At 40.1% G+C, this 25,989-nt stretch overlaps 1 protein-coding gene across 4 annotated transcripts in view; it reads left to right on the top strand.

Annotated features, from left to right (window-relative positions):
* Positions 1-20,151, top strand: part of LRP5 (LDL receptor related protein 5) — a gene marked incomplete at its 3' end in the record, with an annotated part of 207,127 nt that extends 186,976 nt beyond the window's left edge. For 2 of the 4 annotated variants that reach the window (XM_082000557.1, XM_082000559.1), the window contains 8 exons: positions 2,470-2,679; positions 4,907-5,032; positions 7,972-8,208; positions 11,385-11,495; positions 13,620-13,856; positions 16,232-16,371; positions 19,151-19,248; positions 19,890-20,151. In XM_082000557.1, the coding sequence (XP_081856683.1) occupies positions 2,470-2,679; positions 4,907-5,032; positions 7,972-8,208; positions 11,385-11,495; positions 13,620-13,856; positions 16,232-16,371; positions 19,151-19,248; positions 19,890-20,151 (1,421 nt within the window). Of the gene's footprint in view, positions 1-2,469; positions 2,680-4,906; positions 5,033-7,971; positions 8,209-11,384; positions 11,535-13,619; positions 13,866-16,231; positions 16,372-19,150; positions 19,249-19,889 lie in introns of all 4 variants that reach the window. The other 2 variants (XM_082000558.1, XM_082000560.1) reach the window with 2 other exon arrangements.
* Positions 20,152-25,989: the final 5,838 nt, after the last annotated feature.

Here is a 25,989-nt window from a genome sequence, read left to right as displayed (position 1 = left end):
AAAAGTCATGACAGTCAGGTGAAGTCCCTGGAGATTGGAAAAAGGGAAACATTGCACCCACTTTTAAAAAGGGTAGAAAGGAGGACCCTTGGGAACTAATGACCTGTCAGCCTCACTTCTGTGCATGGGAAGGTCATGGAACACATCCTCCTAGAAGCTATGCTGAGGCATGTGGAGGACAGGGAAGTGATTCGAGACAGTCAGCATGGCTTCACCAAGGGCAAGTCCTGCCTGACCAACCTAGTGGGCTTCTGTGATGGAGTGACTACATCAGTGGGCAAAGGGAGTGCTGCTGATGTTATCTGTTCAGACTTCCGTAAGGCCTTTGACATGCTCCCCCACAACATCCTTCTCTGTAAATTGGAGAGATACAGGTTTGATGGGTGGACTATTTGGTGGATGAGGAATTGGTTGGATAGTTGCATCCAGAGAGTAGTGGTCAATGGCTCAATGCCTGGATACAGATCAGTGATGAGTCGTGTCCCTCAGGGTCTGTATTGGGACCAGTGCTCTTTAATATCTTCATCAGTGAGGTAGACAGTGGGATTGAGTGCACCCTCAGCAGGTTTGCAGATGACACCAAGCTGGGTGTTGCGGTTGACACACCTGAGGGATGGGATGCCATCCACAGGGACCTGGACAAACTGGAGAAGTGGGCCCTTGTGTGAACCTCATGAGGTCCAACAAGGCCAAGTGCAGGGCCCTGCACCTTGGTCGGGGCAACCCCCAGTATCAGTAAAGGCTGGGGGGTGAAGGAATCGAGAGTAGCCCTGCCGAGAAGGACTTGGGGTAGGTGGATGAAAAGCTGAGCATGAGCCGGCAATGTGCACTCGCAGACCAGAAGGACAACCATAACCTGGGCTGCATCAAAAGAAGCGTGGCCTGAAGGTCGATGGAGGTGATTCTGGCCCTCTACTCCACTCTGGGGAGGCCGCACCTGGAGTCCTGCATCCAGCTCTGGAGCCCTCAGCACAGGAAAGACAGGGACCTGTTGGAGTGAGTCCAGAGGAGGGCCACAAAGATGATCAGAGGGATGGAGCACCTCCTGTGAGAGGACAGGCTGAAAGAGCTGGTGTTGTTCAGCCTGGAGAAGAGAAGGGTCCAGGGAGACCTTATTGCAGCCTTCCAATACTTGAAGCGGGGCTAATAAGAAAGATGGGGACAGACTTTTTAGCAGGGTCTGTAGCAACAGGACAAGGGGTAATGGTTTTAATCTAAAAGAGGGTAGATTCAGGCTAGATATAACGAAGAAATTTTTCACAATGAGAGTGGTGAAAACCTCTGCACAGGTTGTCCAGAGAAGTGGTAGATGCCCCATCCCTGGCAACATTCCAGGTCAGGTTGGACGGGGTTCTGTGCAGTGTGATCTAGTTGAAGATGTCCCTGCTCATTGCAGGGGGGTTGAAGTGGGTGACCTTTGAAAAGTCCCTTCCAACCCAAACTATTCTATGATTCTATGGGCTTTATTCCAAAATGACATACGAGAGCAAGAAAAGCACCAAGTTATGATTTTGTTTTGATTCTTCATTTTTTAAAACAATTATATCCAGTATACATAGGCATGCACAGCCTTAATTTCTGTGAATTAATAGAGGAATTTGTAATCTCTTGTTCATCCTAGACAAGAATAACAAAAGCAACAATTAAATGCCACTAAGCGTAGGGCAGCATGCAGTAGAACACTGCAAACAGTTGAAGTTAAAGCAGTCATAAATGCATTTTTACTTAACCTGATTTTTACACCTTGGCTGAGAGCAGATTTTTGCACATTTCTGTAGAGCAGAAAACCTGACCATTTGAGAATGTTGGTTTTTAAGAGCCTACTGAGTTACATGGAGTTTGGGTTTTCTGGTTGCTTACTAAAGAAAAAAGGGAAGGTGAAGAAAAAAGTGTGGCTGTTGGAATATGAGCATTTCTTTTGTGAATAATTTTGTGTCATATTCCTGCGGTTGTGATATAGCATATGACAGGGTTTGTGTACTTGCCTCTTGCTTTTCATGATGAATGTGTTTGATTTGAGTAAGGGCAGTGAAGGTTGTATTTCAGTGTTGCTTGTAGATTCCAACAAAGTGTACTGCTCAGTGTGTGAATGTATTGTAAAAAATTTGGCCCATAAGCTGAGTCTGTATTGGTGACATAGGCTTTTAGGCACTGTACACAATTACACGTAACAGAGCATCCCAACATGAGGCTGATCATGGCTGGGTGACCAGCCAGTGTATGCAAGGATGAGCTGTGTTTCATATTGTATGTTTGCCCTCATGTCATTGCAAGTGGTTGCATTTACCTGAGATGAGGCTGAGCAAGCAGAGCCTTGGTCTGCATAGCCAAATTAAGCCAGTGGCCTTACATTTAACTATTTTCAGGGTTTGGTTTGGTGTGCTTTGGTTTTCGTTGTTGTTGGTTTTTTTATGAAAGGGGTTAAAAGGTGACTGGTATAAAACTAGCCTTTGTTTTTGTTGATCTCAGGTGCTAACCGTGTGACCCTGGAGGACTCCAACATCCTTCAGCCGATGGGACTCACTGTGCTGGGGAATCACTTGTACTGGATTGATCGTCAGCAGCAGATGATTGAGAGAGTGGAGAAAATGAATGGGTACAAAAGGACTAGAATTCAAGGCCGAATTGCTCACCTAACAGGCATTCATGCTGTGGAAGAGCTTGATATGGAGGAATTCTGTGAGTTTATTTCAATATCTGCTGTCTTTCACTCTTGGTTACTGTCTCTCAAAGTTCTCATCCAGCTGAATATTGTAATAACTTTGCCCAGTGGGCTTCAAGTAAGCCATGGAGTGCTTTCAACTTGGCCAGTCAGGATCCTAGACTAAGAGAAAAAAGTTCCTTGTTCTTGTCCAGAGGAGTATTTCTGCATAGCTAGAATATGTGATTTCATGGCACTTAGTTACCTGCTTTGTAGAAGCTCACGTGATATTGAATTCATTCTAAAAGCGACTTATGGTTGTTAATTTTTTAAGTAATAATACTTGGAAAAACTTTTTAAAAGAAAGAAAAGGATTGTACTTGCATTTTCTCAAGTGGTTTCAGACCCCGATGTAAAACATGACTGGTTTGACTCAGCACAATCAATGATATAAAAGCCTCTAGTGAGGGAGGGAGAATGGACAGGAAGCTCCTACAGTGAATTATTATGGATGTGAAACTTCTCTCCCGTCGGAGCTGGAGCCATTTTAGGTGCTCCCTTCTGAAAGGGATCATGCATGCAGGACCTTATTTTTCTGGATTGGTGGTCGAAGTTCCTGTGGTCTGGGGAGAGTGCAGAAACCTCTTACAGAACTCCTCAAAGTGACAACCTACAGCTCCTCTGGCTTAACAGGAATATAAAAGATAATATAAAAGCACAAACAGTATGTGGGAAACAGAGGGCTAATGACAGTGGCATCTTTAAACTTTGTTGCCTGTGATGAGTCATCTTATATAGGGAGCTTACATTTGTGTATAATGCTTTAATTTTCAGAAGAAATTATTCCACTTCACAATCCTCTGTGCCATGTACATTAGTTTCTGTGATAGCTGAAAGTATTTTCAAATTTGCCTATGTGGGTAAGCTGTTACAAGTATAAGGTAGCATAATTATTTAAACTGTAGTAGATTCTATCTGCTAATCCTCATCCAGATGTTCTTTTTTCTTTCACAATAACCAGCTTTTCTTCTTCTGTGCCATTTCTCTTATTTTTAGTGTGTTTCAATTCATACTGAATGATGCAAAAAGAATTTTTTCTTTAATTCTCAGCACTGTTACAAAAAAAGATTACTTTATATCCCATGTGTTTTTAAAAAATGTTTATTTTTTTATGGCAAGAGCGCTGTTTCTTGTAAGTCACGCTGAAAGGAATTGCCTTTTGCATCTGAAAACTGTCCTGCATAGATGACTTCTGTTACAACACAGGAGTAAGAGTGCATATGCACATATGTGCTTGCTGGCACAAGTATACATGCATGCACTTTTTCTGCTAGCAACCCATGCGTCAAACATTAGTGTCTCCAACACTGTATTACATTAATGAATTCTTTAAAGGTGAAAGCAGATTGCTGAGAAACCTGAACAGATGGAAAACAACTTTAGCACAGAAATTATGATATCTATACTGTTTCTTCCCTATGGAAATTACTTACGAGTAGTAAAGAATGCATTGTTCAGCAGATCACAAATAACACAGATTACTCTAGCAGATGCTCAGCTGTCAGCTCAAATAAGCAGGCAGGAGACTGGGTCTTTTCTGACTCTGTTGTGCTGGAGTCCTCAGACAGTGACCTCACTTCTCTGTGCCTGTTTCTTATCCACCTAACGTTCATTTAGAGTGATTCTATTAGGAGCTCTCGGGTACTCAGTGCTTCTGGGTAACGGTTTTGGGAATACAACCATATAGCTTTCTATCTTAAAAAAAAAAAATTGACTGTGTCTGCATATATTGCATTTTTGTGAGTAACAGGGAAGTGGAGGGGCTATATATTAAGAGCTCTTTAATTAAAGAGCTTTTTATTAAATTAAAGGAGGAATTTGGGGGTTGGCATTCTGGAGTGACATATGTTAATTCCTGATGCCTGGCTACCCTGAAAATGCAGGTGGGATGTCTAGGTACACTGTAATGCGACCTTCTCAAATCTGCCTTCTCATTCCTCTTCACCTGAGCTCCCAAGTTCTTTCTAGAAGTCTTTTAAAGGTCTCCATATCACTGTGACTGGGAGAAATGTAGTCCTCATGAAGTAGTAAATGAGCTTTTGAGCACTGAACTGAAAAAGCCTACATTTATTTTCCTATTAATTTGTCGTGAAATCTTGGTTACTCAGACAGAATTGGTTTGCGAGAGGTTTTGTGAGTTTGCCCTAGATAGTAGTTACGATTTCTTTTATGCTGTCTAATATTCTTTTCTGTGTGTTTCTCCAGCTGTGCATCCATGTTCCCGTGACAATGGTGGGTGTTCACACATCTGCATTGCCAAAGGGGATGGGACTCCAAGATGTTCATGCCCCGAGCACCTTGTGCTTCTACAGAACCTCTTAACATGTGGAGGTGAGTTATGTTTAACAGTACTGATAAGTAGTTTACATAAAAAAAGATGGAGGTTGAGGTTGCATTCCAATCCAAAATGCAGATTTACACACAACGTTTTACAACACATGGTTTGTTGTATCATGTGTTAAACTGACCTTTGATTCTTCTACCAGCTGTTTTCTGCTTCAGTTTTTGGACGTATGTGACTTTTCACTACGAGCAGAATATTCTTGTTTGACCTTAAATACTTGCATCTTCTACTGAGATTTTTATAATTGTATGATGTGACAGGTTTGTGCTTTAAACAAATGCATATAAGAAGATGTTGCATCAACCTGTAATGACCTAGCAGCAGAAAGTGTGCATACGATTTCCACAGTGTGATACTCCAGTTTTTCAAATGAATTTGTCCTCATAACACGAAACACTGTACTGTCTAGTAATGAAATGTAGGCCAAAAGTTCCATTGCTATCCTTTTTAATAAAAGGATACCTCTTTCCACATGGTAGACTTTTCCTTTAGACCTCCCTTTCACAGTCCCAAGGTTTTTGAAATTTGTTACATTGCATTTGCAGATGGGATTAAAAACAAAACAAAACAAAATAAAAAATAGTTTCTTTTGGGGAGGCATCATATCTTAAATAGTTTGGCTCTGTTGGTCCTCTTGACTTCTTTTTATGTATTCATTTTGCTGTGGATTTCATTTTCTGGCTGAACTCTGACCTCCCATGGGACAGTCATTTCCATTATAAACTGTTTTCTTTCCCATGACCACAACACACTATGTGGTTTTAGACTAGAGGTGGTTACATCTGCAGGAGGGGAAAAAAATCAATCTACTTATATTTCTTGCTGTACTGTTATTGCACAACATGGCCAACAAGACATCCCACTCCTTTGTTATCTTCAGCTATAAATCTAAAAATTAAGGGGCCTCCATTTTAGTGTCTGGTTTTTTTATTCTAATCCTTCACTAAGCCTGCAACAACTTTTTAACCTATCTTGTGTGCCATAGTAGCAGCCAATAGCCAGTATTTCAAAATAGATTAATAGCTATTTTGGCTGGAGAACATTTTTCCATGTACCCCTATGAATACTCTTGACAAGTTTTTAAATGCAAGCTTGTGCCAGCCAAGTGCAACCATAAAGCAACATTAAATGTGGCTCTAAATGCAGACATAGTAATCTGTCTGTTGAATTATCTAAACAACACACTCAGGTCAAAATTTAATTCAAGAATTATCTTAATATGTGTATCTGGCATCTTTATCTTACCTACAGCTGTGAGGTCACAGGCTACATTTGTAATTCTCATATTGCTACACCAAATAATCATAAATCAGAAACTTAAAGATCATTACATTTTCAAAAATTAAATGCATTTGGATTTTTATTTGCATTTTGTTTTTCAAGCTCTTGATTATACATGAGTCTCATTCTTGAACATTTCTCCCTAATGAAGGAAGGACAGCAGCACTTTAAAAATGGTTTGCATGTACTTGCATAGCTCTAGGATCTGTAACACCACCCTCAGGAGAAAAATACTCATTACAACTGGGAAGCTTTCCTTATGCTGGGTTCTTTGTAAAGTCCATTCCTGAGCCTCAATGTTAATAAAAGCTCATTGGGTTTCCAGAGGAGTGTTATCATCCAGTGTCAGAGCACACCTCCAGCTTGCTCAATATTGTTGTCATAGATAGGGTATGATGTGGTACTCTGTTAATCCAAGCTGTGAAATACCTACTTAGAGCATTAGCTGGCAACAGCAGCTGTGGGGAGTAGTGACTGCCTCTGTTAACTGATTTAATTACATCACAGGGATTTGACCGAGCAACTTTCTAAATCAGTGGAAAGGTATCTGTTTTCTGCAGTGGTGTTTTGCGATGGCCCCCTCATTTTGGACATAACTATCTGCTGCTGATAACAACTGAAGGGACTTACTCGTTGACTGTTTCTTTCATTGATACTAATGGTGAGAAAGTGTGTATTAGTTTGCTGTATGTAAGAATTAGGAGCATTTTTTTCAACAGGTTGTTGATCTAGATTGTCTTTGTCTTTTGACATTCTGAAGAAAGCAACTATGAATGCCTTATTACAGCATAATTGTTACATCTGTACAGGAGGTTGTAGGTGCTGCTTAATGCTGTCAGTGTGTGATTGCAACTTGAGCAGTGGGTATGGATGTGGAATGGATTGATGACAGGATCTTGGGGTCCATGAAAAGTCAAATTTGAAGGAAGTTGCAGCTTTCTTAGGTCCAACAAACATAAAACTGGCTGCGCACAAGGTCCAGTGTTCTGTCTCTGACCATAGTGAAAGAATGTAAGATCAGAGTAGGCCTACAGTGCTCCTCAGACTACTCTCTGAACCTCCACTTTCCAGCAAGAGGACTTAGCTTAATGTCTAGCAGACCTTTACAAATATTTTTTCTCCATTCATATCCGACTTGGAAATTTGTTTGTGGAGAAACCGCTGGAAAAAGCAGAAGCAGATGTTACATGTTTTAGGTGTATTCATTGCCAGTTAACCCAATGTGCCAGGTTTTTTATGAAGGATTGTTCCAGGCTAATATAATTTCAGGGATTAGAATTTGTGTAGAATGTGGTTTGCAATCAGAAATTGAGTATTCATTTGAATTTATGTGTATGACAGTGTCTTCCAAAAGGTGGCTGTTAGAGACAAAGTAAGTATTTGTAGATCCTGACCTTAGCTGAGTGCTGGCCTGCTAAAGCAAGCTTCTTCAATCAGCATGCATCCAGTTTTTGTTATGATGTTGGCAAAATTTCATTCCCTGTGCCAAATCATGTTTTCCTCTTTGCTGGAATCTTAATATTGTCACGGAAGAACTTCAGTCCAGGCATAAGTGTGTTTTTCTTGAAACAGTCCATCTTATTTTTCCTCTGTTGTAAGGGTTAATATTGAATATATAAATGTGATTTGTTTTCTCTTTCTCCAGAACCTCCAACTTGTTCCCCAGACCAGTTTACCTGTGCAACTGGAGAGATTGACTGTATTCCAATGGCATGGCGGTGTGATGGATTTCCAGAGTGTGATGACCAGAGTGATGAAGATAGTTGCCCCATATGCTCTGCAGCCCAGTTCCAGTGTGAGAAAGGACAATGTATTGATGCACACTTGCGCTGTAATGGAGAAATTGACTGCCAAGATAAATCTGACGAAGCAGATTGTGATAGTAAGATTAATTTTCCTGAACTCATGTTTCTGATATAATTATCCATCTGGGACTCTTAACTGTTCTTGACATACGTGTGTGTGTGTATGAGAGAGAGAGAGAGATTTTTTTAGTTTCAAATGAGGAAGAACAGCTTTAACCGTAAGCCTAACTAAGGTATCCACTGATTCTGTTTTTCTTTCCCTCTTTCTTAATCTGTTGCTCAAATTAAACTTCTCTGTAGCTACATAAATTGCTGACCATGTAACTATAGATATGAGGGAGGTTGGGGAGAGTATCTTTAATCCATATTCAGAATGAAAACAGGAAAGAAACTGGCAGAACTTATCACATGGTTTTTTTTCCTGCATAATGACCACTTTGGCTTGCACTTTTTCCACGGTGTCCACCTTTGGACAGCAGTCACTGCAAGGCACCACAGGAAGGAAGAAATGGACTTAATCTTGTGGCTGAATTGGCTGTTCTGAGAGTTCACTCTTAGCAAGCTGATGCTTATAATCCTGGATGTTCCTGCCTATGAGAAATCTGTGGAATGAGATGCAAGGAACTCCTGCTGCTGCAGCTGCTTTGTATGTAATCAACCATAGGATCTGGGTCCAAGAGAGAGCATGGATGGGTACATTTGCATCATCCTTTCGTTGATGGGAAAACTTGCATATTCTGTATCTAGTATCAAAGCATAGCTGAAACAGACACTTGACTATGTGCTGGCACCAAGGCTTCTTATTGCTGTACAAAATTTCAGGAGACTATTCAGTAGCTGTTGCCCTGCGAAGCCTCAGGACCCTTGGCTCTACCCACTTAGTGGATAACCATTGCCACTGGGCCAGCAGGGTAGATTTTTCTGTATATTTTAATGAGCAATTTTGTGGGTTTGCCATGTCTTCTGTAAATCTGAGCCTGGACCCCAGAACACCAGTACCTACTTTGCAAACAAGAGGAGGATCAGCCGTGTCCAAGTTCCTGTCTTTCTTGTGAGAGGTGGTACTTAGTACCTGTATTGCTTCATTAAGAGGCTCTGCTTTGTCCACCGTGTAGCCCATATGCAATAGCCCAATGGTGCCATTACCCAGGCACAGAGTCAAAGTGGAATGTGCATTTGGTCATCTCCCTGTGAAATGGTGGGCACTGCTAAGCAAACTTACTGCCAATGTTCCTGGCACTGTATGAACTGTAGATGACTGCCTTGCCCTACAAAGCCCCTTTGAGGGCAAAGATGAGCCTTACCATCTGGTCTAGAGTAGTTGAAGGCATGTTTCTTTAGCAGTTGAATGCTCTGTAGTTGTATGCCTAGTCCTCTGCAAGCGCTTGGGCCACCCAAGACTAGACTTTTGTCCAGGATGCTGACTGACGCTTCCCTAGAAGGGCTATGAACATACTCCATGTCCAGGGTTAGATGAGGGAGATGTGGCAAACATGGCCTCTGTAGTCCTCAGGAATCTTTACAGGCCAAAGCCTGAGTGGGGTCCTAAGGAAAATAAAACTGATAGGCCTTTCTCACCCCTTAGCGTGCGTCAGCCTATAACCCACTGTGTTTGGGAAAGGGAAGGGGGCATGTAGTACATTCTTGTTCTTTATATGAGGTTTAGTAAGGTGGTGATGCTAACTGGGCTTAACAGAACTTTTCTACTATCCTCATGCATCAGAGGAATTCCCTTCTAGTCAGAGCAGTGATAATCACTGCCTTGCCATAGGTCTGAGTTCAATGCCTTAATTCTATCAGAAGCTGCTTCTCCTGTCCCCTGGTTTCCCAAGGCATGCTTTTCGGGAATAGAATCTGAAGAATTGGCACAGGGGTTGCAGACTATGACCGGAAGTGGCCAAAGAAATGTCCCTGGATATATTCATGGTTCTTGTCCCACATCTTCAAGACTACTGTGGCTTTCATCTTCTTTAATTTATTGTGGCACTGCTAGCTGGTCCTGTCATACCCAGTGGAAGTCACAAGGTTAACAATCTCTTGATATTGCAACTGCATTACCATGCCACTGAAGAAACTTCATCTCCTGTACAACAGAGGTTCAGTGCTTAAAGTTGTCCATTGCTGAATCAAGAAGAAAGAAGGAGTCCAACAAGACAGAACAGCAACAGAAGATAGAGCATGTAAGAAGGGAAAGGATATTAAGACAGAAGTCTTGATGGAAGACAAAGGAGCAGCAGACAGTTGCAAGAATAAGTAGAGGGCTGGCAGTCATTGGCAAATAGGAAGGTGCACACAGAACGTGGCCTTTCTCATAGTGCAAGAACCTAAGTGATGTGGTGAGAGCTCCAGATGCTTTTAGAGCCTTCTATCAACATTTGTGTGTTTTGTATGCACTGTAGGACCTTGTGGAGTTGCATCCAACTTACTGGGGGCATTACAGTCCAAATCAGGAGCTGATGCATTTGGAGCTTCTAGCTAAGTTTTTTTTCTCCATAGGTGGTTTTGTTCTCTTACACAAGAACTGCTCTGCAAACTGGATCATGGCAAAGTACGTATGGCTATTCAAGAGGTCCACTTCTCACCAGCACCAATGCTATGATCCAAAACATGAATATGGATCTTCTCCAGAAGAAAAGACTCTTTTCTTCTTTTTGCATTGAATAACCTATACTGTGAACCTACCGGGATTGATGGTTATTGGCCCTTGTAAGACAGTCTCTTTAATGGTCATGTAATATGCTTTGACTTGACAGAGATTCCAAAGTTAATTAACAAGTCCTTTTTGCTGAAACAGAGGCTTCTGACTATAGATAAGAAATTTAACAGTTATTTAGCAAGGTTATGTTACGCAGGGCTACATAAGATCGTATAGACTATATAACATTTTATAATAAGCTGAGTTACCACATTTTGTTAACATGTCAGGTGATCAGTTACACTTTGTTAGTTATTGTAAGAGATTCTTGCTGATGCCAGTTTTGCCCCAACAGGACTGATTTGACAAAGGATGGGGAGTTACTGCAATCAGAATTTTATTTTAACCCTACTGAGTAGCATGTATAACGACAAGAAGGAAGAATCAGAGAAATGCAGACTTCCATTTTACCCACAGCAGCACAGCAGCTGTTCTGGTCCCTACCTGGTCATAATATAAAATGCACTGTGGCTTCATGTCTTACTTCTTTTGGTTTTCTTAAGATGCCCAAATGCTCCCATGCAAGGAGTACTTACTCTTTTCTTTCTTTCTGTGCAGCAATTTGTCTACCCAATCAGTTCCAATGTGCAAGCGGCCAGTGCATCCTCCTGAAGCAACAGTGTGACTCCTTTTCAGATTGCATTGACGGTTCTGATGAGCTTATGTGTGGTGAGATATCTTTCTTTGAGATTCAAGTTCTGTGTTCAGGTGTAATGTTCTACCTCCTTATGCAGAGCCCCAGTCTTTGCATAGTAATATCCTTTCAGGGAAGCCCAGTGAATCTTGGCCAAATACTCTCACAGTTGTACTTGGCTGCTAAATATAGTCACGTCATATAGGACCTTGGCTAATTGCGAGGTTTTTAATATCTTAGAGTCTTGTCAGGTTTTGGAACACCAGTTGCCAGAAGCTGTGCCACTGCTGGGATGAGAGGGGTCACCAGGTCTGGTCAGAGTAACCTTGTTTCTTCCTTCCATCCTTATGGTGGGTACACCAAAGAAAAGTGTATTTCATGAGCAAGAGTGGTGAAAGGATCCCAAGCAGTAACTAGAAGTAAAGCCTAAAAGAATGGCGACAAAAAATGTTTAGCCCTCCTGTTGAAAATTTCAGACTGAACATACTTCTTATGCTTCTCTCATATCTTCCATTTATCTCTCAGCTCTCACCCAGTTTCCCTGATTCCCTGGATAATGTAAATCCACTTCTTCTTCTTTTTTTTTTTTAGTTTATTTTCTTTGTGCACTTGGAAAACTTTTATGCTGCCAAGTTAATGCAGCTGGTTCCTGTTTGCACTTTGAGTCCAGTCCTGCAATTAGTTCTTAAATTATTTAAATGTGTCTTTATGTAGACATAAGACTGTCTCCTCTGGGGACTTTTTGTGGAACAGATCATACTGTGGTTTCTTGCTTGACTGAGGGAAGGAACTGAAGTAGGGAATAAAAATGATTGCTACTTTCTAGATAAGGATCTTGCATTCAAAAGAAGATAGGTTTAACCAAAATGAGAATTGTGTGTTTTAAAATAACTAATTTGGAAACATGTTTTAATTTTGGCTTTGCTTTTTTCTGGTCTCATATCTGAACTCTTCTGGCTATTTGAAAGTTAGGGCCTTAGCTGATATAAAAGCCATCATGCACTAACAAGTGTGAAAGACTTTAAGACAGAAATGAATTCTTGATGCTGAGCCGTTAAGAGTTTATTGGTAGATCTTTGTATTTCCTTTATCTTCCTTCCCAAATTTCAGTTGGTTTGCATTCCCTTCCACTGAAGGGAAAGAAACCAGGACCACTGAAAAAAAATTTTATTAAGTGAAGGCTTAAATCTTAGATGAACCATTTCACTTCTTACAACTTCATTAAGGGGGAAAGGGGTCTATAATTCCATCTGAAGATGTAAAATTGATAGGCTTTGTCCAAGTTTATTTTTATTTTTTCACTTTATTTATATATATATATATTTGTATATGTAAAAATTAAAATTATAAATACTGTGTGAATCATGTAGAAAAAATTGTATTCACTGAAGAATTTCACATGTGCAACAAACATAGGGATGTCAGGTCTGTTTGGCAGGAATTTTGAATGTGTTACCCATAATCAGAGGGAGATATGATATGTAGCTCATCTCAAATACCGCAGCACTTTTTATTATTTAACATTGGGCTATATAGGAAAAAAAGAAGTAAGAAGTAGAAAGTATTTCAGATATTCTGGGTTGCATTATCCTTCCAATTTCTAAGGTGTTTTTTTAGAAAGCAAGTCATATTTTGGGAAGGAAAAGTATTCTATTTTAGAGGCCTAGATTACCTAGGAAGACATCCACTTCCTTAATACTTATGGTAGCTTCCCTACTGGTAAAATCTTTTAATTTTTTAATGTTACTGCTAGCCCAAATGGTTTTTGAGAGAGCAGATTCCTCTCTGATGAAGAACTCCGTGTTTATAAGTGTCCTATATTGTTAACCCGTAGACTTGGGGGGGGGGAGAAAAAGAAACTTTCTAGGCTGTCATTATATCAACATGATAAGTAATCTTGTTACGAGATGAATTGCTAGAGAGAGAGTACCTTGCTAATACTGCTTTATGTACATGAAGGTGAAGAGGAGGCATGAAGTCTCGTGCATTGAATCAGAATACATGGAGTTATAGGTGCCCGAGTTTGATGCAGGTACTTTCAAAGACACTATGTGAATGACACTGAGCTTACTGATTTGCTGCATGAACTCCAGGACAGCAACGTATATAATGCCCCACATTTAATGACCTCCTTGGTTTTTTTTCTCCTCTCTTTCCAGAAAAAATAAAGCCAGCTTCAGATGAGTCACAGCCACACAGTAGTGCCATTGGTCCTGTCATTGGTATAATACTGTCACTTTTTGTCATGGGAGGAATGTACTTTGTTTGCCAGCGAGTTGTGTGTCAGCGCTATGCTGGGCCCAATAGTCCTTTTCCACATGAGTATGTCAGTGGCACCCCTCACGTCCCTCTTAATTTTATTGCTCCAGGAAGTTCTCAACATGGCACTTTTACTGGTAAGGATGGTAAGGACCTTGCACCTAATTAGTACCATTACATTGTCTGAATTTGGAGTTTTACAGGTTATTAAGAGTGCTAGATACAGAGTTTCAAAGAGCAGAAATTAGATGTTGTTGATCTGCTCAGTGGTTTTGTTATGAATCTGTCATTTGATCAGATATGCAAAAACTATTAGACGCGTTTCATTAGCCATCTTGCCAGATTTTCAAAAGCAATTTTCACGCTAGGCTGCATCTGCACAGGCATCTCTCTATTTGACAGAAGATCTACAGTATTTTGACAGTGAAAATATCCTCTTTAAATAGTTCATTCTGGTGTATGTAATAAAGCCTGGGTTTTGCACAGTACTTCTTATGTAAGGCCTGCAAAACACTATGAAAGGTAGTGAACCACTTCCATATTGGAAGCCAAGAATGCATGTGCCATTCAGCGTTCTAAGTGAGAGCTCTGTTGAGTTCTTCTTTGTGTCTTGTACTCAGATGTCCTTGTTTCTGTCCTGTCCATCAGAGGTCTTTACACAGTTTTGTCCTGTCTGCTCAGGACGGGTAAGTTATTCCACAGTGGAAAGAAGCAGAGGAAAGAAGTGAAGTAGCTTAGTTTACTAGAACACCAAAAAAAGCTGGGGATAAACCTCCCTCCCCAAAGTTACAACAGCAAATGTGGAAGAACACAAGTAGTATGGGTATGGTTTTGTAGTCTGGCTGCTCATTGCCTGAAGTCTAATGAGAACATCCCCTTTGGTTTAGCCCCTCTCTGAGGCAGCTTTCCCGTTTGCTTCTGGACACAGTATTTATTCTCTCTGTGTCTCAGACCTTCACCTGTAAAACAGCAAAGCTTCTCTACCTCACACAGGACTCAAAGCATTTGGAGAAGTGCATGCAGCTACGATGCTGAGATCGAAGGACGACTTGAAGTATATATAAAAGCTCAGGTTATTCAGCTAATAAATAAGAACCCAGAAACCTCATATAGACATCAAAGTAAACACTTAAATTATGTACCTCAAATTATTTTACAAATGTAAAATATACTTTTCATAGAGGAAATAGCAAATTTTTAACTGCAGAGTCCTGAGAAGAAAGAATATCCCTTCATATTGTTCGTGAGGCTGGAAAATAAATGTTCGCCTCTAAACCTGAGAGACAGGGTCAGAATACAAGAAATCCATACTTCAGAGTGCTTGGAGTCTGCTTTTCATGTCAGATGAAAATCAGATAGATGATCAGCTTAAAGACAAATGAAAGGACGTGACACTTCTTCATATTAAACATGTTTTTGAGATGTGCTAATTGTTGTTTTCTTCAGTCATGGCTTTGAAGATAGCCAAATACAAATTAGGTTTAGCCTTTCTCACACTTCAATGACTATGGTCAGCTGTTCCTGCTTAAATTATGTTTTTATGGTTATCAAGAGGTTTTTGTGGTAGGAAATAAAATTTGAGGAGGAAATCATTGCAGGTGAAATCTTTGCAGTGGTGTTTTAAATTGGACTTCACACTAAAGTGCTTTTAATTAAAGCAAGTATCAGTGGTGTTCGTCTGTACCTTTTTAGGTGCTAAACTAAGCTGTCATTCTGATTCTCATTCGTATTTGTTATTTTTTTCTAATCCAAATTGCTGTGGCAAGTTACAACAGCTGAAAATAGTACCATTGATGTTAATTCTAAAGAAAAGACATAGGTTCTTAATACCATGGCATTTCCAAAAAATAATAAGTGGTCATGAATGATGATCACAAATAGAGTCACTCTGCTTGTAATAAATATTTCCTGCATCTGAAGAGTTTCTGAAAACCTCCCAAACGAAACTCTTCCATTAGCACTGAATAGTTTTGACAGGAAGAGGCTGAAAATGTATTGTCTGATGTAAGTGTATATTGGAGTAAAACAGATTGGAGAATGTTGTCTTTTCCTGTCACCCAGGTTTCCTTCCATTTGCCTCTGCTGATGTTCAGTTTAAGCAGTGATTTTTTCAATAAAAATAATTATTTTTTGCTGTTCACGTGCTTGCAATTTAATTTCTTTGGATGGAAATGAAAGCTTTGGAGGTCTCTAGCTTGTTTTTCTTGGGCAATGTATAATGCTTTTTTTGCAAATGCCTGAGTTTGTTTAATTGGAAAATTTCTTTGTTAACGATATGGGTGAAAAATTTGGGTCGACTGTTCTGGAGAGTGAGAGCAGGCTGTGAGGAGTTCAGTCAGTGAGACAACAGGTGGTCTGGGGGCGAGATGTTTTCTTTACAAAATATGTTGTTCCTTGTAATCCTGAAGTTTTTACATAAAACACTGTTCAGCTGTGGATTTGTTTTCTGTTTTACATTGGTAGATAAAATTGTGGATTACGTAACTTTGTTTTCCTGTCTGTCTCACTGCAGGCATCTCTTGTGGAAAGTCCATGATTAGCTCTATGAGTCTTATGGGAGGAAGCAGTGGTGCCCCCTTATATGACAGAAATCATGTTACTGGAGCCTCTTCGAGTAGCTCATCCAGCACTAAAGCCACTTTCTATCCACAGGTATGTCTTGAAAATATACCTGTGAGTTAGGTATCTCCCACTTCTGAAGAAAAGGAAGATGAAAATTTGTGCTAAATAGAGTGTTAGTAATGGTTGTTCTTGGGTGTTACTGTTTATGATATACAGGCTCAGTCTGACACCCACTGAACTTCATAAAAGGGCTTTGTTGTAGTCCATGAGGTTGTTCCTGGGCACTTCTGTTCTTCTGTCTTGACTCCCTTGGAGGTGCCACCTCCTTTGTTCTTTGTAAATTCTGATGGCAGTGGCCCAGTGGCATTTTGCACTGTGTAACACTGCAGGCACACATGGAATAAAAAGACAAACAAGACATGACAGGACTGGAATACAAATGCATGAGAAACAAGGTTGTCTTGCTGTTTAGATAAAGTGTTGATTGTTGGTTGAGAAAACTAAGTGCGTGCACTGGGAGAAAACACTGGTACCAGCAGAGGTTACTTTGCTTGGGTTTTTTCAGCTGTAATTTAGTTCCATTTCTGGCTTTTAACTGTTGGAAGTGACAGAATTTTTGTCCCCATATCAAAGTTTCATTAATTCAAAGATGTATAGTATGAATGGAAATTTTTCTTTTAAGAATATGTAGGAGAGACACACAAAGGTTACTGTTTGCCAGCATTTTGTCATGACAGGTTTTTTCCTTAGTGCTTCTGAGCAATACATACATTCACTCTTCTGTTCACACAAGCTTGCAGAATCAGCCTGTTAGCTATTGAGGTGACTTTTCAGTAGTATTTAATCAGGAGCCCACATACTGTGTGGGTATATGTGCATTTGTGTTTCCATGTAAACTGTTATGCAATGTATAGGGATTTTGACTGATAGTGTTTTCACCAGTGGCAAATGTGCTCTCTCACCCCTTTAAGAACAACAAAGATGGAAAAGAGAGGCTTGTGAGCCTATCTATTGATAAGGTAAAATTGGTTAATTATTTCTTGCATTACCTTCTCAATGAGGCCATCAAGAAGCTAGTCACAGCTACCAGATGTTTGGAACTCAGTTGCCCTCCTAATTTAGCTTGTCTCATGCTTCACCAGTGTCTCTGTAACATGCTGAACAATTTCATGCTGGTACCTGATTGATGTGTCAGTGCCACACAAAAAAGAATGACCAGAAAAAACTTAGCTGAATTTATATAAAAATCCCTTAAATAAATCTTGAAAGAGGAAAGAAGCCCAAGACCTGATCTACCTGTGCCATTCTATGGGAACCGTGTTGGCCAAAAGATCATTGGACTTCTGGCCTAAGCTAATCTGTTCCTGGGAATTCACTCCAGGCTATGTCAGCCAAGGCCTGCAGGGATGCTATTAGCTTTGCCTTCAGGAAAGGCATGCTGGATTCTTAGAAGGAAGCTGTTGCAAGGACTTTGTTACATTAAAGTTACTGCTTAATCCAAATATTTTGTTCAGTTCTACCTGGTAACTAATTACCCAGCTTTAGGTTAATAAAAAAAAGGAGAGATCTGAGAATCTAGTTGTCTTGGCTTTTTGTTTTGTTTTGTTTAACACATCTTAGAGGTACTGAAAGATTCTGCACAGTGAATGGAGACTAGGAAAGAATTGATGTCAGTGGAGTTACGCCAATTTATATACCTGAGAACCTGGCCACAGGCATCCTGGCTGACACTGTTGTATTTAATCTGAATGTGAAGTGGTGTTGATGCAGCTCAGGGTGCTACTAGGAGAGAATCCAGAAGTAACATGCAGTGCTCCTCCAAGCAAGAGGACTTCTGGAAGATACTCTTGGGGCAATTACTCATCATTCCTCACAGCTGGCAATGGGTGATATTCAAGCTTGTCCCCCTCACATGAATCTGGATGCAGGGCTTGTCAGTATTAGTAACGATGAGCTCAACTCAATGGTGGGGAATCATTTTGCTAGAATGGTGCACAGTGAAGACCAAAACAATTATCTCCACTCCAGTGATTTTACAGTCATGGTCACTGTGGCAGGTCATGGCTTGGCAGAATGCCCAGGACAAGCTGTGTACATCAGTAGCAAGGCCCTACTAGCAACAGCAAAGCTGTAATTTTCCACACTGGAAGGAATGAAGCACTCGCCTTGTTTTTAGGCCAGTGTCCTGCTGGCCATTTCAGGGGTTCTGCTTCCTAAAGGAATCTGAAAGGGTTCTGAAGCATAATAAACTTTTCCTAGTATGAGGGTGCATGTACCAGCAACCATGTACATGCTGGTAGGATAGGGCATGGATAGGGCATGCTATAACTATTTTTTAGCTTTTAGGCTCTTTGCATTGTGAACTGTGCCAAAATGATATGGTTACAGAAGGGCAATAAAAAGGAAGTATTCAGGGGAGGATGGAGCTGTATTAGTTATAGTAAAGAAACTTGGTCTCCTGACCCTACTATTGACTGTATGTTTAGGGGCTGGGAGTGGAACAGACTTTATTTTCAATTAGCATCTGCTGAAAATATCAGTCCTTACGTCCAAGGAAGTGCACTGAGATTCAGCAAAACTGGGTCTAATTTCCAGCTTTACCCCAGCCTTCCAGCATAATAACGGATGTGTCAGGGAAGAAAATTCCCTGTACTGTGAGAACTTTGAAGGCCTACAGTGTACCTAAGACCAGCATAAAGTCTCATAATGAACTTCTGTGATCCTTAAAAATGCATTAACCCACACAAGCAGCAAGGAGAGGAAACTAAAATAAGGATGAATGATAGGGTGAAGGCATAAATGTTTTCAGAATAAGTAGAGTTGTACAATTAACCCAAAGTTTTGCACTGCTGTTTCCTATTCTTCCTAGATCTTGAACCCACCTCCTTCCCCAGCTACCGATCGCTCCCTGTATAATGCAGAGATGTTTTATTCCTCAAACATTCCTTCAACCACAAGATCTTACAGGTACAGCTCAGATAAAAAGGTTTGATAAATCTTTGATTGATCTCTCCTTTAGTTCTGGATCTTAAGCAAAATGTTCTTGTTCAGACTTTACCTTGTTTAAAAAAAAACTTTCCCTCTCTTAATAAATGACCATTCAAATGGAGGTTATGCCAGTTTTGATGTTAAACATTGGCTTTGTGTTCTTATTTTGACACAACAGTGTTTAGCGCCTTTCAATACAGTGTTGCTGAGTAATAATGCAATATATAAAGGTTATATGGCTATGTAACAGTCACTTAGCATCCTGTATAGAGAAGGTTGATGTTTTCTGTTCAGTTCCTCAAGCTTATCTTAAAACACTTTGATGAGTCAACCTATTTGTTAGTGACTGGGCTAGGTCATGGTGGTCTGGCTGGTCAGGGGCTAGAAGAATGCACTGCTGGCTGAGGGTAGTTGTGTCATTCAAATTTAACGCAGTTGAGGTACTTCTTGTTGGGTTCCTATGAAAACCTAAATTAAGGCTCACATAGTATTAATGAGCAGGCATCTTGACTGAAGACACAGTGCTGTTCATTTTCAATCTCTTTCTTTCTTTTTCTCTTTTTTTTCCCCAGACTGCAACTAATCCATGTGCTTCCCCCCCCCCCTTTTTTTTTTTGCAGGCCATACCTTATACGAGGGATAGTTCCACCCACAACCCCATGCAGCACAGATGTTTGTGACAGTGACTATACTACTAGTCGATGGAAGGCCAACAAATACTATATAGATCTAAATTCAGACTCAGACCCTTATCCCCCTCCACCCACACCTCGCAGTCAGTACATGTCGGCAGAAGAAAGTTGCCCTCCATCTCCTGCCACAGAACGAAGCTATTTTCACCTCTATCCCCCTCCACCCTCTCCTTGTACAGACTCCTCATGACCTCAAAACAGAAGGAACTTTTCCTGTAAATATTTTAAAATATGAACAGATTTAAAATATATATTTTATGATTTAAAAAATAAATTGGGGGGGGATTAAAAAAATGAAATGTGAATAAAAATGTGTGGGAGGGATGGGGCTGTGAAAAATTGTACAGAGGAAGAATATTTATAAAATTGATTTTTTTTAACTTAATTTCCACTCTGTTGTGCTATATTTACCTTTTTGAAGTCATGAAAATTACTCAGTCTCCAAAGGATTTGAGGAGGGAACGTCAAGCCTTTTTGCATTTTTAAGTCACTTTTTTACATGCAAAGCGTATGTAATTCTTTTAATGTGAGATAAGAAAGCAAAGTGGCTTGTGGGAGGAGGAGTCTAAAGAAAAGATGTAAGTTTATTCACAGAGAAGAAAAACACATTTAAATAAAATTGACAGTATCTCATCCCTTCACCAGCACTGGGAGAAAACATGCAAAGATCACAATCCTCAGATGCTCCTGTTTGCAAGTGAGTTGAATGCTTCCCAGCAGAACTTATATGCTGAGACCTGGATTTCAAACCTCCCTCTCCATTTGCTTAGGATTGAACTGGAAGAACAACTTATTTTGGCCAAACCTTACAGCTTATTTAGGCCCACAGGCATCATGCCCTACCTTATGTCAGTGCCACTCTGCACATGGCCAATTCTGGAGCTGAATCAAGCTAAAAAAGATAACCAGCCCTAAAAAAATTTAGCTCCAATCAGTTCCCTACTTGACTGGGTGAATGGTAGCAGAAGCAGTTGTACTGACATGCGGGTGAGAGCAAGGGGCAAGTTTAAAGTGGTATTTAATCTAAGAGAAATGCCTGACAAACTGCAGATTCGGTCAGACACCATTTTCATTGAGATGAAACCAAACTCCTCATCCTTCCTCGTGAGGCTTTGATGACTGTCTGGAAAGAGGCTGTAATAGTCAGCTGCTTCTCAAAATACACTTTTTCGCAAAAGTCCAGTAATTCACTGTCCCAGGTTTCTGAGATGTTCACTTGTGTTGACTTGCTCAGAGAATTGCTTCATCTCTAATACTCATTTTCCAAAGTGGAATGATATGGCCACATGTCTTCATTTAAATGAACAAAGTTGTTTGGTTTTTAATTGGTGCTTGTAGAAAATGGTATCTGCATAGCTCAGAACAAAACCATCTACCATTCAAAAAAACTAAAGTTTTTTTTTTTTATCTTAAAAAAAACTTGCCACAAAATTAGTTCAGGTTTAGAAATAGACAGAAAAAGCACAGGGGAGGAAGGAGAGCAAACAAATACTTCTTTCTAATTGTGTTAAAATAAACAAGATCAACTCTCATACAAACTGCTGAATCCTAAGGACATCATGATCAACAAAGTGTTCATGTTCACAACTCATACCAAAAAAACCCCTCTGGGAGTGAGGCATTAGGATCTGTCCCTTTCAAAATATAGAAAATACATTTTTGCTTTGATAGCTCTCTTGCTGTAACAAAAGGGCTTGAGTATTGTATAGCACTTCATAAGTTCAGCTCTGGTAATGATAATGTGAATGCCTACTTGGGACATCTGAGGGAAGCTCCAAATATGCAGACCTGCACCTGTTTCTGCAACTGCTGAATAACAGATGTGTTGGACCTTTGACAGCCTTAATATTGTTGGCAACAAAAAAAAACCTTTTTCTTGTTTGAACTTAAATTGTACTTGGTTTTGGGTCTTTTTAGCAAATTATTTGAGAACACATCAGAGGAACCCTACAGCTCTGGGATGGAGGTCTTTCCTGTGGTGAGTGGAGCGTCTGGGACCACAGTGTTCTGATCCAGTTTGTGTTTTCAGATTTGTTAGTCTAGATCTGTTCTTCCTATCTACATTGTTCAAGGATAGGTTTTCTGCTGTCACTGGTGTGTTACTAAAACTCTTAAAATAGCTTTTACTACCTTCATGTCTAAGTTTTCACTTGAGAGATTGAGTACCAATAAGCTCCTTACCATTTTTCTTGCAGAAAAATACAGAATTGGAGAATACAGCGTTGGAGTTGGTTCTTTCCCCATCTCCTATCAACATTAGTAATTCTGTAGTATGCCAAGAGGGATGAGGTCATAGTTTGTTACTCTTAGAGTGACTTAGCAGATCTCTGAACAAGTGTTAATGATTTGGTGAAACAAAGCAATTCTCATGTGACCATGTTTCACTGAACTAAATTAGGAATATAGATCCACAGGATATTTTATGTACCACATCAATCATATAAAGGAGTACTTGTTCTGCATTATAGCAGTTGGTAGTCCGATTTCATATCGTATGTAATTTTGTGCATAAGTATTTGCCACTTATAATGAATTCATTAGTTTAGTTGTTTCATGATACATTTCTAGCTTAGAGACATACTACATTAATTTTCCTGTATTCCTGTGATGACACTGGATGCAAAATCACATTGATTTTTTTTCATTAAACCACTGATCTTTTTAAAGAGATACAACTATAACAGTCCTAACCACTTCATCTGACGACTTGTATCGTATTACAAAGTTCAGAGTTGAGTCAAAGAAAATTAGCATTCTTGCTGAGAGCTAAACTGTCTTAAGAGCCAAATTCTTATGGAGCTTCAGAAGGAAGGAAGTACTTGCTGAATGGGATTAATTAAGTGTGTATATTTTGATTTCAGTTGGACATTCGTAGCCTCTTGCTGATGGTGTTTGCTGAGACATTGCCTCCTCTGAGGCACTTGAAGTTTGGTGATCAGAATCTAAGCCTCACACTGGTCCACAATACTGGCTTTAAAAGCCTATTCTAATAAGAAATTTTATACAAATTTAGCATCTTCACATTTAAATACTAAGTATTATTTTTTATATTTTTTTTTATTCAGTGTGCTCTTAGTGGTTTCCATCCTGTGAACTTTCAGGCCAAAACATAGAAAACAGGTGCTATTTTCTTCTAGATCAGGATGAGAAAGAGTTGCAAGGAATTAGTGAAATGCACATGACAAGTCGTGGCAGTTCAGGGATAAATAGGAGATAAGTTGGGGAAAGTTGTATTTTGGTGAGATTTAGGCATAGTTTTAATAGTGCAAAAGTTTTCTATGAGAAAGCTGACTGAAATATTCTAAGAGTTCTCCCCTGAGAACCTGCAGAGGGATGCATGTGATTGGGCTACCTGTGTGATCTTGTGAGTACTTGAATCAGTGTTTTCAACCACTATTTTCCAAGCCCGTTATGACTGCATATTAGCACATGGAATAGCTCAAGGTGTAATACAGAACTGTGTCTGGAGAGCAGCTAGTAATGATACGGTTAATTCTGTGTTACATTTAAAGGACAGATGTCCTAACAGAGAGCAGCTTACCTGCCTTCCAGTGTAGTCATGAAAGCAGCTACTCAGGTCATGTTCTTTTGTAGAATTTGTCCTATCTGCAGGACAGATGTAGCAGCAGTGTGAATCTGTAAGGTAAATGGACAAGTCATGATCTTCAACAGTGAAGTATCCTTTAATTTCAAGCAAAAGTTTTGTGTAAATTATAGATTGACTTGACTTCAGCTAGCCTGGTCAACAGCCACTACACCCTGAAATTTGCAGTGGAGTTAATTAATTTGTTCATTATTGCTAGATGATTTTGAGGAAACTTCATTAGCACTATCCCAACTGTCTTACTGGTTCAGTTTTCTTCTGTCTGGACCAATGGCTAAAGAGCATTTAGGCTAAGATGAAGCTAAATCTGTATGTATGACAAATAATGTTTTCTTTAGGATAGCATCATAGTACAAAATGCCTCATGTCTAAAAATGACACTGTGCCATTATCAGTATGTTCTAAAGCGGAAGATGCAAATGAGTGGAAACAAGTTTCTTCTTTTGGAATAAGGGGTTTGATTTTCAGTAATAAACCTTATCTCTCTGGTTTGCAGAGTGCAAACACTTTCCTAAAAGTTCTGATTCTTTTCAAAGTAACAACAAAATGGTCTTTTCCCACACCTGTTCTACACACCTAGGATGGGCCTTCTGGAAATCTCCAGGCCCATTTATCCTAGATCTATTTTCCATCTGATATCATAGAATCATAGAATCTTTGGGTTGAAAAGGACCTTTTAAGATCATCTAGTCCAACCCCACTGCAATGAGCAGGGACATCAACTAGATCATGTTGCTCAGAGCCTCATCCAACCTGACCTTGAATGTTTCCAGGGATGGGGTGTCTACTACCTCTCTTGGCATATCTAGAAGGCCATATACTAGATCTAGGACTCATCATGTTCTCCCCATTTTTATGCCAACTGGTGCCTCTTGGATTCTGGGGCTTTTGAAATTCTGAAGGTCTGTGCACAGCAGTGAAAAAGGATTTGGTAGCAGGAGCAGTCAGTAAGGGCTGGTCACACTGGGCTGATGTGCCAGTAACAAGGGTGCTCGTCCATTGCTTGCAAGGTCAGATCCCTTTGCTAGGGAGGGCTCCTGTGCTACCCTTCAACAGAGCCTCTGGAGCACATTGTACTACTTTAAGAGCGTGGTCAGTTTTCACAAAAGTTGTGTGCCCTGTTTTCTTTCAAGCATTTTCAGAAGCAGATCTTTTCTGATGCCAGTCATTTTGTTGGAGTATATGTTGAGTCAGTTGAAATGAGTAGCTGTGCTTATAATTGTACTACAAGTGCTATCCATTAATGTCAGGAAATGAAAACAGAAGGCAAGCATGTTATCAATAATTAATAACACACAAGAGTGCCTGGCATGGAGCCCCGAACTGGAAGTACTATTACAGTGCTGAAGGATATTTTATAAACTTCCATGTTTGGACAGAGCCTTAGACAAGTCACAGTCAAAGATGATAGTCATTTACAGATCAGTTATTCAGTTGTTTCTATGTTTTTATTATGACTCTATTATGAATTACGAGTGCAGTCCTCACCGTAAGTTTGGCTTGTCTATAGAAGATTGAGAGAGGGCTAAATCCTAAATTCTGAGAGGTGTCTGCTGATTCTGCTGCTGTTCCCTTAACTATTGCAACACTTTCCATTCATAATTAAATGTAAAAACCCCTTTCTTCGACTATTGGAAGTTTAGCTAAAGAGCTTAAGGTATTTACCACATGTTAAAAGAAATATTAGTATACATAGATATTTGCAATCCTGTCATGTCTTCTAGCTCTCCTTCCTGAGAATACTTACTCTAGTTTTTGTAAAGGGTATTTTTATTTAAATACTCTTTCAATTTCAGCTATGCTGTGGGCCTTTTCACGTAAGATCATACTCCTTGGATGGGAAAAAAGGAAAAAAACCTGGTTTTAAATCAATGTTAAGCCTGCTGATAGGAATGATGGGAACCAGTCTGATGATACAAAATCCTTCAGAATGCCATGTCCTGACATACTGACAGTGCTTCCTGCCACCTGTGACAGCAAACTGCCACATCCTGGTTGTTCCCAGCATGGACTGGTGCCTCAGAATGCCATGTCCTGACATACTGACAGTGCTTCCTGCCACCTGTGACAGCAAACTGCCACATCCTGGTTGTTCCCAGCATGGACCATGGCCCCTGTTGCAGCCCACCTCTGGAGTCAGGGGCTGGGTTCTCTCCAGCCAACCCAGAATCCTGGTGGGTGGAAGACCACAATGGCAGTTCCTAAATGGGTCATTTTATATTGACAAAATATGTGCAGAGAATGTGCTTAGAAGGACTGATCAGAGGAGAAAAGCAAGATTGACAGCTACAGTAAGGGACAGACTAATTCACTGACATTCACATCTTTGAAAAGCAAGTACTCCCACTAACATACCTTTCTCTAAATAAGAATGATGCTACTCCTGTGTCAGCATTCCCAGGGTAGCTGTGTTTGACAAAAGGG

This window comes from Phaethon aethereus (genome assembly GCF_964289735.1).
Source record: "Phaethon aethereus genome assembly, chromosome: 5".
Lineage (NCBI taxonomy): Eukaryota > Metazoa > Chordata > Aves > Phaethontiformes > Phaethontidae > Phaethon > Phaethon aethereus.
This window is presented reverse-complemented; position numbering and strand designations above follow the sequence as displayed.